Below are 12,646 nucleotides of genomic sequence, written 5' to 3' on the forward strand. Positions count from 1 at the left end.
AATGGTGGAAAACCAAATGAAAGTTGACAAAGAGTTGTCGGCCCAAAATCCAGCATAGTGAAATGCAAGAGCATAGAGCAATCAAATCAATTTCTCTCCCAAGATTTTGGAATTTCGTATCTTGTCCTAATATTCTTCTAAAACTCCAGCCTAGTTGGTAACTTTATATTCATACAGTAACAATATGAACATCACTTTCATTTTCTGCGATGTCCTCTTCTGTTAAATTTCATTACTTTTCACCTTATAAATATCTGATAACTTTATTATTAAGTCACACTCATAACCTATCCAATGGGAACCGCCCACTCGTAATAAATTAAAACAGGTTTTCTTCTTCTTTTTTTTTCCTTTCTCCAAAGCCAATTTAAGGGAGAAAATGACTAAACCAGGTGTCTTTTTAGGCATCTTATAAAGAATCAGCTTCTGCTGAAATATATATAATCCTCCATATATCATCAAAATCATCAAATATGCTAATATTCTCAAGTTATTGGCATCATTTACTGTTGGTAGCATATCCTACATTATTCTGGAAAAGTATGCATACCCTATAAAGTGCATGTGAAAATTTCACTTCGAAACCTGCAGTGTTTTCATGACAAAAATAATTTTAATGTGGATTTTTTGCCGGCTCACAAGAAAACATTCAGAAAGTACACATATATGATGGTGGTCAGGGAACACTGAGATGCAGATGCCTTTTGTGTAACTCTATGTGGCTAAAATGATATGTATCACAATTCTGATTGTAATGCATATATTATTGATATTTTAATTTGTTAAAACTCTGCTTTCATGGGCTTGGAATTAGGATATTCTAAGGATCAACATCAGGGAAACAAGAAACTAAGCTAATGCCATAGTTGATAAAAATTGTTTTCCCTGAGACAGTCATCTAAAAATGGACAGCTCCTTAAATTAGAATTGTGTGGGCTTCATTTCGTCGTAGCATATCCAACAAGAACACCAGTTCTCAATGTAAAGTCGGCTTTGGTGCTTTACATCCTGTTCATTACATATACAGCACATATAAAACGACAAACGGAAGATCACATTATATAATGAAACAAGAACAAAACACTGTAACATCAATTGTCCGTGGGAAAGACACATAACTAAAGCACTAAACTCTTTTCTCAGTTAACAAAGTAGGGGGCAGTGAAGGAAAGAAGAAAAAAAAGAGGAGACCCTGCACAGGAGAATTTTTTAGAATTAGAGAAGCATGAATTACTATGCTGTCTGCTAACACAAAACTTATTTTCATGAAGACAGAAAGAGAAAAGAAAGAAAAAGGGAATTAATTTGATTTTGCTTTGTTCATAAATGTTTTGACATGTAGTAAGTACTTTTCGACGTAAGTATTAGGCATGGAATTCAAGTATTAATATATCTTGAAGAACATCTTTGTTTCGGCCATGAAATCCAGGGGTGCAATACCATGTAAATTATTTTAGCAGCTCCTCAAAGTTAAATAAAATGTAAAATGTTTTATGATCAACTTATTAAATTTATGTGGGTCGACTCCAGAAGCATTGTTTTAATAACTGTGCTCCTGACAGCATACACTATTGCCTAAAATCAGAGTATTTTCCTGTTAAATTTATTCTTCAGGCATCAAGGCTTGTGAGCTTTCATTATGTCAGGTTCATTTTATCTTGTACCTTATTTGAACTTTTAAATGTCTTTCACATTACAGACACGGTATTTCGACAAGTTCTTAAGTCAAAATTGACCTCACTTTTTTGTCTAAAAATCAATGTCATTTTTCATTCTTCAGAGCCTTGTAATTATAGTTTGCTAACAAGATTGAAGAAAATTCTATCAACCTATAGATGCCTGGCTGAACTTTTTATCTTTCTTTCTTGAATTAAAAAATAGGGCATATACTATTGCCTAAAATCATAGTTTTCTGATCTGTCTTCAGGCATCAAGGCTTGCTCGTTGGAGAACTTTCACTATGTCAGATACAATATATCTTGTACCTTATTTCAACTTTTTTTAAATGCCTTTCACATTACAGACAGGTATTTTGATATGCTCTAAGTCAAAAATTGACCTCACTTTTGGCTAAAGACCAATGTCACTTTTCATGCAACAAAGTTTGAGCCTTGTAATTATAGTTTCACTAACAAGATTGAGAAAATTCTATCAACCTAGAGACACTTAGCTGACCTCCTTATCTTTCTTTCTCGGATAAGCTAAAATTCTGTTCGATTTCAGGAAAACTGACACTTTAAAAGTAATTTGGCAAATGTTAATTGCAATAGCTTAAAAGTCAAAAGAAGACGTATCCAAGGAGCTATTCAGAAAGAAGTTCTGTTTGGTGGTGAAGGCTATTCAGTCACAAATAACAAGGAACGATGAGAAAGGAGCATTAAGAAAGGGCAAAAAGAAGAAGAAGATATAATTAATTCCCACAAAGTTTCTACTATGTAGAAGAGGTTTCATTTTCCTGAATCCTAAATGTATCAAGTTTATGCCATCCTGAATCCTTTGTAGGTATCATTATCCAAGATGTGCTAGAGGTGCCTCTTCTTTAAACCGTTTTCCTTTATTCTCACAATCTCTTACTACTATTAGCCATTTCTTAACTTCCGAATTGGATCCGTATTATCTTTCAATACATGCAATTCCTTTTCCAACAGAATTATGGAAGCAAACCCACGAATACAACATAATTTCAGAGAAAAAAAAAAGACAGAAAACTAACCTAAACTAAGAATCATAATTCATGCTAATTATGCTAATATGAGTTCGAAAAATCTACTAAGAAAAGGAACCTGAAAAAGTAGCCTGTCAGGCTTGTGTGATGACCACCTCTCTTCGTAGTTCGCCAAACGGAAACGGAAGTTGGAGCATTGTAGTTGATGTTGAAAGGGGGCAAATCGTCTTTCTTCATCAATTCCCTGGATTAGTGCTTCCAATGAGCACTCAATATTCCAGGTTGACTGAATGGAGCCATATATCAGCCAGAAATTTCAAGCCCTCATACATTTTCCTTGGAGAGATTAAAAAAAGGAAAAAGAACCCTTTTCAAGTTGCAATTAGTCGAATTAAGTATGAGCAGTTAAAAGGCAACCTAGTGAAAATTGAAATCAATTTCGAACAATCAGTACACCAATAATGTTATTAATTTTTCCATACAAATTGCTAAAAGTGAGAACAAAATTTATCTTGTCATACATTATTGATATTTCAGCAGGGTCCTGTCTTCATTCTTTTTCTTTAAATATTTCTAAAGTACCAAAACAATTTTATTCAGGCTAAATCCCAAGCCCAATGGTATAACTCAATTTTAAGCACCTAAAGATTTGAATTAAGGAAAGAACTCTGAGTAGTGGAATCAAATGACAGAAGCTCCTGGTTATGCTCAAAAATTGCCATTACTTCTTCTTCTAAGGTAATCCAAGCTTCGATTCTATCAGCATCTCTTGTTTCAATCAGCACAACAACATTCTTGAATGCCAATCCTGCACTACTCACCCAAGCAGGCACTCCCCACCCAAAATCAGCTTCATATAGCTGAAACTTCCTTAGACTAGTAAACCTGTATATGTCAACATTTCTCGAAACAAGCTCTCCAATTTGGTCAAGTGTCTCTCCTAACACTAATAACCCAGCTTCACCTTGTATTTTCTTCACAAACTCACTATTAAAGTTCTTAAAAGAATTTTGCACTTGGTACACCAATTCATGTAGCTCTATCTTCTTGAAATCACTTGGTGCTGGTGCTATTATCAGCCAAATAAAATTTCCTGCAGCGGAATCTGGCAATGGTGGATTCATCCGTGCACGTAAATTCACAGTCTGTGTCAGAAAAGATGGACTTTTGTTACATCCTGACGATGGTTTTGCTCTGCTGGAGGCATCCATAGCATATTTCCAGATTAATGCAGATACAATTTCAACACGACTGGGGGCATTACTACCTGAACCACCAAAGACCCTTTCTCTTAGAGAAGCAACCTTTGAGAGATCAAACAGAAATCTTTTGGTTATGTTCTTGGCCTGTGGTATGTCAAGCACTGGAAATAACCCAGATAAGTCTTTTGGAGGAAAGAAATGAGGTCCAACAAAAACGGGTGGCGAATGTTCATCAGAGCCTCGAGCAATTGAAGCCCAATTGTTCATAAAGCAAGTGAATGTGATACCATCAACAAGCTTGTGCGATATGCTTGTGCCAATCGCTATTCCTCCGCAGGTAAAAGTATTTACTTGAATAGCTACTTGGAATTCCATTGAAGATGCAGCAGGGACATGATACTCGTGAGGCAAAAACTGATTTAGGACATCAGCTTCGGGTCGCCTAAGAATTTCCGAAAGCGGACAGTTCACTCTGGCTTCAAAGAAATCAACACCTTGATCATTGCACTCAATGAATAGATTTTCTTTCACTCTTCCTGCTAATGGATAGAATTGGGTCAATGTTCGTGACAAAGATTTCTTTAGAAGATCAAGTCTTTCCTGATTCTTAACCTCATCAAGTTCACTATTTGATGCATAATAAATTATCATAGGAACATATGCTGCAGGAGAAAGCTGGTCTAGGAGGGAAAGTTTGAAGCATTTGAGGGTTTGAGGAGTTGGAGATGATGGTTTAATGGTTTCTCTGGATGTGACCAAGACATTCACTGAATTCATTTTGAGCTTGGCAAGATATGAAACTCAACCTGAAACTCTGTTAATGTTAGGTTTAGCTAATCAATATTGTGGTTGTTTAAGGTGAAGGGTCTTATGTTACATTACCTATTTATTTTCCATTAAAAATTAACATAAGCTAGCTTAGTACTGATAAATGTTGATGATAAATTAGTATTTCCTCATATTGTTTGCATCGAAACCTGCGTATCAGTTTTGGAAACTTTATGAGAACAAATTAGAGATACAACAACTGTAACTCACTATTTTGGATTATGTAGAAGAAGGAACCAGATTTTTAAAAGTTCCACATTTTACAGCACATCAAGATCTGAAAAACTCGCCAATCCATTTTTTTATCGGCCGGCTGGGAGATTTTATCTCACTCAAAAACTTGAAATCTGGTAGAAAATAAGTCTGATTCTTTTCAGACAGCGGTCAAAAAATTTCACAGAGCTGTCAACAATTAGTTCCTAGCATTTAATGAAAGGAAAAAAAGAAAAAGAAACAATCAGTTCTTAAACTGAGAAATGGTAGAAGATCTAAGCTTTATTATTGTTTTGGGAGAGCTTTATTCCTTCATGTAAACCTTTTAATCTATACAAGGGAAGAAAATTCCATCTTAAAATTTAACTGAAGTCCTGATAATGCACATAGCATTGAGCTAAGCTTTTAAAATGTTACTTACGAATTAACCAGTTTTATCATTAAATTTTCTTTTCTTGTATTTTTTTTTTTTAATTTGATGTGTCATTAGACTAGAATTATAAATCAAAAGTACAGAATATTGAGAAAGAAAGAAAAAGAAGAAAGCATGAAGAAAAACAGTAAAGAAAAGGAAAATAAAATAAAAAAGCTAAGAGGGAAAGTGAAAAAGACCTAATTTAGAATTCTAAAGCTATTAGAAGAAAGAAATTAAAAATTTGAATTCTTATAAGGGGGCTTTAATTTCAGTAAATTGAGGTCTCGTAGAAGATTGAAAAACTGAAAAAGGAAGTAGTCAACCTAATATGGTAGCAGATCAAGTCTGATTCTTTTCTTTTCCCTTCTAAAGTAAGAAGATCCAGTTTGATTCTTTTGAGAGAGTTTTGAAAGTAAATATGTGGGTGGTGCTGTATTCCTATTTCTACATAAACCTCAGATTTGGTGTCATCTAATGCATAGCAAGTTCACCTCTCTTGCACTCAGTTACTGAAGAGAAGACATGGAAGTTGAGATTATCTCAAAAGAAACAATAAGACCCTCTTCTTCTACACCACCACATCTAAGAACTTATAACCTCTCTCTCCTTGATCAGATAGCTCCTCCAGTTTATGTTCCTGTAATTCTTTTCTATTCTCCTGATGCAGCCAATGATGTTAATCCCAGTAATAAATCTCATCATTTGAAACAAGCTTTCTCAAAAACATTGACCCATTTCTATCCTCTTGCCGGACGAATACAAGATGACATTTTCAATATTGACTGTAGCGACAATGGTGCTTCATATACTGAAGTCAATGTAGCTGGCGACATGTCCATGGTAATCCAGGAACCGAACATCCATCAGCTTGAAAAACTATTACCATGCAACCCATATGAAATGTTACCTGAGATTAGCTCTCAGGAAATCCTGAAAGCCCAAGTGAATTACTTCGAATGTGGTGAGATCGCAATCAGTATCTGCATTTGGCATGTGATTGGGGATGCAACAACTGCGGCATCCTTTATCAAAAGCTGGGCTGCAATTGCTAGTGGTGGTGGGGGTTACAGTGACATTGACAATGTGGTTTTCGATTGCACCTCGATTTTTCCTCCACAGAAAATACACAGCTTCCTTTGGCGTAACTTCATGACTGACGAGATGTTGAGTGATATTTTGATGAAAAGGTTCGTGTTTGATGGTTCTAAGGTAGCTGCTCTGAGAGAAGAAGTCGGAAAAGGACCTTCTTTGGATCATCCAACGCGTGTGGAAGCCATTGGCGCCCTCATTTGGAAGGCTGTCATGGCTGCTACAGGAAAGGATTATGTAGCAGCAACTGTTATAGATTTGCGGAAAAGAGTGGAGCCTCCATTGCCAAAGAATTGTATTGGCAACATCAATCAAATGGCATTTGCTGCAGACTGTTCAGTGATGGACTACAACTATTTGGCAGGAAAAATTCACGAGTCAATAAAAATGATTAACAATGAGTATGTCAGGAAGATCCATGCAGGCGGTGAATACCTGGAGCATGTGAGGGATTTAGCTGACCAGAATAGGGAAAGTCCTGGGTGGTTGAACCAATTCTCCATCAGTAGTTGGTGTAGATTTCCTTTCTATGAAGCTGATTTTGGGTGGGGAAAGCCAATATGGGTAACCACTGCCTTGATTAATAGGTGTGCCTTTTTGCTAGATACAAAGGATGGTCAGGGAATAGAAGCGTGGATAGGATTGCCAAAGGAAGTCATGTCAAAGTTTGAGCAAAATCCTGACATATGTACCTACGCTTCATTCACCCCAGCTGCTATATAGTGAATTTTTGTGCGTTTAGCTGCTCAAATTTGTATTCTCTTAACAGAGAGAAGAAGTTCAAAGGATGATTGACAATAATATTGGTGTTCCTTGTTCGGTTAATTTGGTCTCTAGCCATAGCAGTTAAATTCATCTACCCGTTCACTGGTAGCAAAAATAAAATTAGAGTAATACTTTTATAAGAAGGAGAAAAAATTTAAAAGATAAGAGATATGGCACAAGATCAGAGGAGAAAAAAGAAAAAAAGAAAGTAAATTGAGATTTAGTAGAAGACAAAGGAGGAAATAAATTGAAATCCAGCAGAAGATCTAGTCTGATTCTTCGGAGAGCTTTCAATAAATTCAAATCTAGTAGAATATCTAGTCTGATTATTTAACAATTAATGATTTGACTTCCTGTTTTTATATAAACCTGAGAATTTGGTGTCATGTAAAATGCATGCATAGCAGAGAATTAAGTTCAACTAGCTTCCACTCAAATTCAAGAAAAACATATATGGAAGTTCAGATAATTTCAGAAGAAACAGTCAGACCCCCTTCTTCAACGCCACAATACCTAAGGATCCACAAACTTTCTCTCCTTGATCAGATAGCTCCTCCACATTACGTCCCTGTAATTCTCTTTTATTCTCCTGCTGCAACCAATAGCGTTAAACCCTGCAAAATATCTCATCACCTAAAGAAATCCTTCTCCCAGATATTAACACATTACTATCCTCTCGCCGGACGAATAAAAGATGGCATTTTCAGTATTGACTGTAATGATAATGGCGCTTCATACTCTGAAGCCAATGTAGCTGGTGACATGTCCATAATAATCCAGGAAGAAAACTTTCATCAGCTCGAGAAACTACTACCATGCGACCCATTTGAAATATCACCGGAGATTAGCTCTCAGGTATTCCTGAGAGCCCAAGTGAATTACTTTCAATGTGGTGGGTTCGCAATCAGTGTTTGCATGTGGCATGTGATTGGCAATGGACCAACTGCGGCATCCTCTATCACTAGCTGGGCAGCAGTTGCTAGTGGTGGTTGCAGTGGCATTGGCAATGTGGTTTCTGATTGCACCTCGCTTTTCCCTTCCCAGGACATCAAGAGCTTATTATGGCGTAACCTCGTGCCTGAAGAATTGCTGAGCAATATTTTAATGAAAAGGTTCGTATCTGATGGCTCTAAGGTAGCTGCTTTGAGAAAAGAAGTAGGCAATGGACCATATTTGGATCATCCAACGCGCACTGAGGCTGTTGCTGCCCTCATTTGGCAGGCTGTTATGGCTGCAACTAGAAAAGAATATGCAGCAGCAATTGCTGTGGACTTGCGGAAAAGAATGGATCTTCCATTGCCAAGGAATTGTATTGGCAACGTCAGTCAAGCGACATTCGCTGTGACTTGTTTATCGAAGGACTATAAGAGTTTAGCAGGAAAACTTCACGAGTCGACAGAGATGATGAACGAGGAGTATGTCAGGAAGACTGTTGCAGGCGGTGCGTACCTTGAGCATGTGAGAGAAATAGCTGACGAGCACACGAACAATCTTGAGTGGTTGAAGCTCTTGTGTGTCAGAAGTTGGTGTAGGTTTCCTTTTTTATGAGGCTGATTTTGGGTGGGGAAAACCAAGATGGGTAACCCCTGCCTTGATCAATAGGGGTGTCTTTCTGCTAGATACAAAAGATGGTCAGGGAATAGAAGCGTGGATAGGATTGCCCAAGAAAGTCATGCCAAAGTTCGAAAAAGACCCTGGCATATCTGCCTATGCTTCATTCACCCCGATTAATTGCTACACAAGAAAATCTCTGTTTTAGCAAGGGAACAAACTATACACTGTATATTCCCTAAATCATTATCTATCCAAATGCGATACTAATACAGAATTATAATGACGAATTAAATTCATATAAATTTCTCATAATTTTAATTTAGAATCCAAGTCTCGTACCTTAACAACTATAATCATTATTCTCCACCAAGCTCTGTACTCTTGGCACCCATGTCGGATAGCTTTGCTAATTTAAATTTTAATTACATAATGTGTTTCTTGTTTTCTATTTTTATAGAGTTTGAAACTTGTCTGGATTTTGAAGAAAGTTTGGAGTAAGTTAAAGCAGATAATTTCTCATTTAGTAAATAAATACAATATATATACATGTCATCTCAATCTCCTTCTCACAAAACTATAACTATATTATTTAATTATAAGATGATTCAAATTTAAATTATTATTTTAAAACATAATTATATCTTTATAAATGATAAAGTTACTTGTATAAATATATAAAGAGAGAAAATATATGTGTTTAAACGTGTTTTAAATGAACGTGTTTAGTCGTGTCCTTTTACAAATTAGATAGATCAATGCATTTAAACCTAGTCTTTCTATATGTCATAAACGGATTAATTTGAAAATGTTCCTCGTAAACTCAAACTCATTTAATTATGCTATATTGTATTATTTAATTGAATCGTGTAAAACATTATATATATTTTAGTTGAACTAAACAGATCCTTATTTCTTCTTCTTTTTTTTTTGGTCATAAACAAATCCAGATTTCTGGAGAATAGGATATAAAACGTAGAAAGAACCCCGTGAGCGATGCCTGTCTGTGTATGCTAATCCTAAATATCTAAACGTATCCTTTTAATCCATCAACAACAAAAATATGTGGAAGCGTACACGGCAACATTGACTCTTTGTCGATTTGTTTTAATTCAAACATCCAAACTTTGTCTTCTTCTGTTTTAATCTTCATATCACCAGATTATACAGTCTTCTTCTAATTTTAATTTTATTTTTCAAGTTGACCCTCAATCAGATGATTCCGACAGTTTATCAACTGATCACTGTCGGATGTTCCCCTTTACCATCTACATATGTTGTCCACTGATCAATAACTTTTTACATGTAATAACAGCAGCATCTTAAAATTAACCTAACTGGGTTTATTAATCAAACTCTGTTGCCTTGATGTACTTTCCTCACCCAACTAGGAACTGTATTCAGAAGTCAAAAGATTTTGGGCGCGGGGCTGTTGTTCTGAGCGTATAGTGGTGAGCTTTTGGTGATAATTACGGAAAATTCTGAATGTGTCAATTGCTCCATCTTAGAGTGGTAATTAATGTGTTTTCTAGCATTCACTTGGTTAATACTACCATAAAGCCTATAAAATAAGTATTCGACCTTCCTCGAAGATTTACGGCATGAACAGCTGCAAACTCTCTGTTCTTTTGTCCATGTTATAATTAAAATGTTGCCATTGAACGCCTACATATGAATGCTGAAATTGCCTCGTAACGCCTCACTTGAGAATGATCAGCCGAGAAGACGTTGCCACCTGCTGCAGCTTCTCCTAGAGCAGCTATCTACATTCGTTGAACATAAATCTTTTTAATTTTTGGAAATAATAGCCACAATGTTTTAAAACCAACTAGCTAAGAGCATTTAGTTTAATGACAAAACAACCATAGTAATTTAGTCCAAAGTAAATAGTTTTTCAGCCAATTTGAACAAATAAAAATGAAAAAACTCAAGTCATTGCCCTACTTGGGAGGTAAAGTTGCCGTCTTTTATAGGGTACAAGATGTAAAAGGGTCCGATCAATATCAATAATTTTCAATACTTCAATAGTTTAGTGCAACTCTCTACATATATAAACTCCATTTTGGTATCTTGTAATTGCTCAAACGGATTCATCTATCTATAGCTAGTAAGCTTTGCTTTAAAAGAAAGTGTGCAGAGCAGACATGGAAGTTGAAATCATTTCAAAAGAAACTGTCAAACCCTGTTCTTCAACACCTGAACACCAAAGAACTTACAAGCTCTCTCTTCTTGACCAGTTGGCTCCTCCAGTTTACATTCCAATCGTTCTTTTTTATTCAACAACCGGAGAAAATTCCTCCCAAAAATTATCTGATCACCTGAAAACATCATTCTCAGGGGTATTAACCCATTTCTATCCTTTGGCGGGACGAATGAAAGATGGATTTTCCATTGACTGTAATGATGAAGGTGCTCCATATGTTGAAGCTAATGTAGCTGGAGACATGTCTATCGTTCTTCAAGAACCAGAGATACATCAGCTGCAAAAGCTATTACCATGCAATCCATATGACATATCGTCCGATATCAGTTCCCAGGTAATCCTAGCAGCTCAAGTGAACCATTTTGATTGTGGTGGAATGGCAATCAGTATATGCATTTGGCATGCAATTGCTGATGCATCAGCTGCCGCTTCTTTTATTACTAGCTGGGCTGCAATGGCCTGTGGTGCTAGTGATTTTCAAGGTGTGAATGTGGATTGCACCTCGCTTTTCCCTCCGCAAGACATGCGGAGCTTCTCGTTGCGAAATTTCGTAAAGGAGGAATTATCAAGTAATATCTTGGTGAAAAGATTCTTGTTTGATAGTTTAAAGTTAGCGGCTCTAAAAGAAAAAGTAGGCAGTGGCCCTTGTCTGGATTGTCCAACTCGAGTTGAGGCCGTAGCAGCCCTCATTTGGGGGGCCGTGATGGCTGCAAGTACTGAAGAAGAAGAAGACGAAAGTACTAGAGAAATAAATGTTGCAACAATTTCAGTAGGTTTGCGTAAAAGATTGATTCCACCACTACCACAACTATCCATAGGAAATATTTATCAAGTGGCACTGGCAAATTGTTCAAAGAATGAGAATATGCTAGACTACAATGGATTAGCAGGAAAGCTTCATGAGTCAATAGGAAAGATGGACAATAACTTTGTCAGGAAGATCCATGCTGGTGGGGGGTACTTCCACTTTCTGAAGAAAAAGGCTGAAGAGCTTGGTAGAAGACCTAACCTGACGAGGGTTTTTGGTTTCAGTAGCTGGTGTAGATTTCCATTCTATGAAGCTGATTTTGGATGGGGAAAGCCTACCTGGGTTGGCACTGCCATGAAGCTATACAAGGTTGCCATTTTTATAGACTCAAAAGATGGCCAGGGAATAGAAGCTTGGGTGTCATTGCCTAAGGAAGACATGGCAAAGTTCGAGCAGAATCCTGACATATGTGCGTATGCGTCTTTCAAGCCAAGCACATAAGTAATAGTGCAATTTTCCTTTTCAAACCAGAGGAGGAGAAATTAATGAAAAAAGATTCTATAATGCATTAGGAAGCAGATTCGATGCATTACTATATATATTCCATGTCAAGTTAATGTTCTCTTAAAAATAAAAAATACAGTGGCCTCTTACAGCAACACATCCACAGTGTTATCTGAGAGGACAAAACATTCAATGTTCGTATTCCAAGCACTTAGGTGCTTCACCCTTCTTTTGTCTATTAAATCAATGTGCGTTATATTAATAAGGTTTAGCAATTTCCTGATGATTATTATGCGGGATTGTATCTGCAGCATTCTCAAATATATCATATATTTCTATTGAAATTAAAATTTATCATTTCTATTATTTTGTTTTATCTTTATTTTGGCCAAAGTATCTGGTACTTTCCATATATACTCCAGTGGCATTATTTAGCTCTCAACAAAGGGAAAATCTCAAATTG

General features: G+C 36.4%; 3 protein-coding genes and 1 pseudogene across 3 annotated transcripts; 3 read left to right on the forward strand and 1 right to left on the reverse strand.

Annotated features, from left to right (window-relative positions):
* Positions 1–3,306: 3,306 nt before the first annotated feature.
* On the reverse strand, positions 3,307–5,791 carry LOC112535482 (stemmadenine O-acetyltransferase). Its single transcript, XM_025158059.2, has one exon. It carries the CDS (start codon positions 4,642–4,644, stop codon positions 3,307–3,309), a length of 1,338 nt encoding a protein of 445 aa, XP_025013827.1. The 5' UTR covers positions 4,645–5,791.
* On the forward strand, positions 5,789–7,237 carry LOC8266358 (stemmadenine O-acetyltransferase). The gene has a single exon (XM_002511197.3). The coding sequence runs from the start codon at positions 5,846–5,848 to the stop codon at positions 7,133–7,135; it is 1,290 nt and encodes a 429-aa protein (XP_002511243.1). The 5' UTR covers positions 5,789–5,845; the 3' UTR covers positions 7,136–7,237.
* A 137-nt stretch (positions 7,238–7,374) lies between these two features.
* LOC8266357 lies at positions 7,375–9,115 on the forward strand (annotated as a pseudogene).
* Positions 9,116–10,772: 1,657 nt separating this feature from the next.
* On the forward strand, positions 10,773–12,549 carry LOC8266356 (stemmadenine O-acetyltransferase). Its single transcript, XM_002511195.4, has one exon. It carries the CDS (start codon positions 10,873–10,875, stop codon positions 12,178–12,180), a length of 1,308 nt encoding a protein of 435 aa, XP_002511241.1. The 5' UTR covers positions 10,773–10,872; the 3' UTR covers positions 12,181–12,549.
* Positions 12,550–12,646: the final 97 nt, after the last annotated feature.

Source organism: Ricinus communis, chromosome 4 (assembly GCF_019578655.1).
Source record: "Ricinus communis isolate WT05 ecotype wild-type chromosome 4, ASM1957865v1, whole genome shotgun sequence".
NCBI lineage: Eukaryota > Viridiplantae > Streptophyta > Magnoliopsida > Malpighiales > Euphorbiaceae > Ricinus > Ricinus communis.

Excerpts from the sequence above, each read along its gene's own strand:
- LOC112535482 (XM_025158059.2), bottom strand. The coding sequence starts at position 4,644 with ATGAATTCAGTGAATGTCTTGGTCACATCCAGAGAAACCATTAAACCA.
- LOC8266356 (XM_002511195.4), top strand. The coding sequence starts at position 10,873 with ATGGAAGTTGAAATCATTTCAAAAGAAACTGTCAAACCCTGTTCTTCA.
- LOC8266358 (XM_002511197.3), top strand. The coding sequence starts at position 5,846 with ATGGAAGTTGAGATTATCTCAAAAGAAACAATAAGACCCTCTTCTTCT.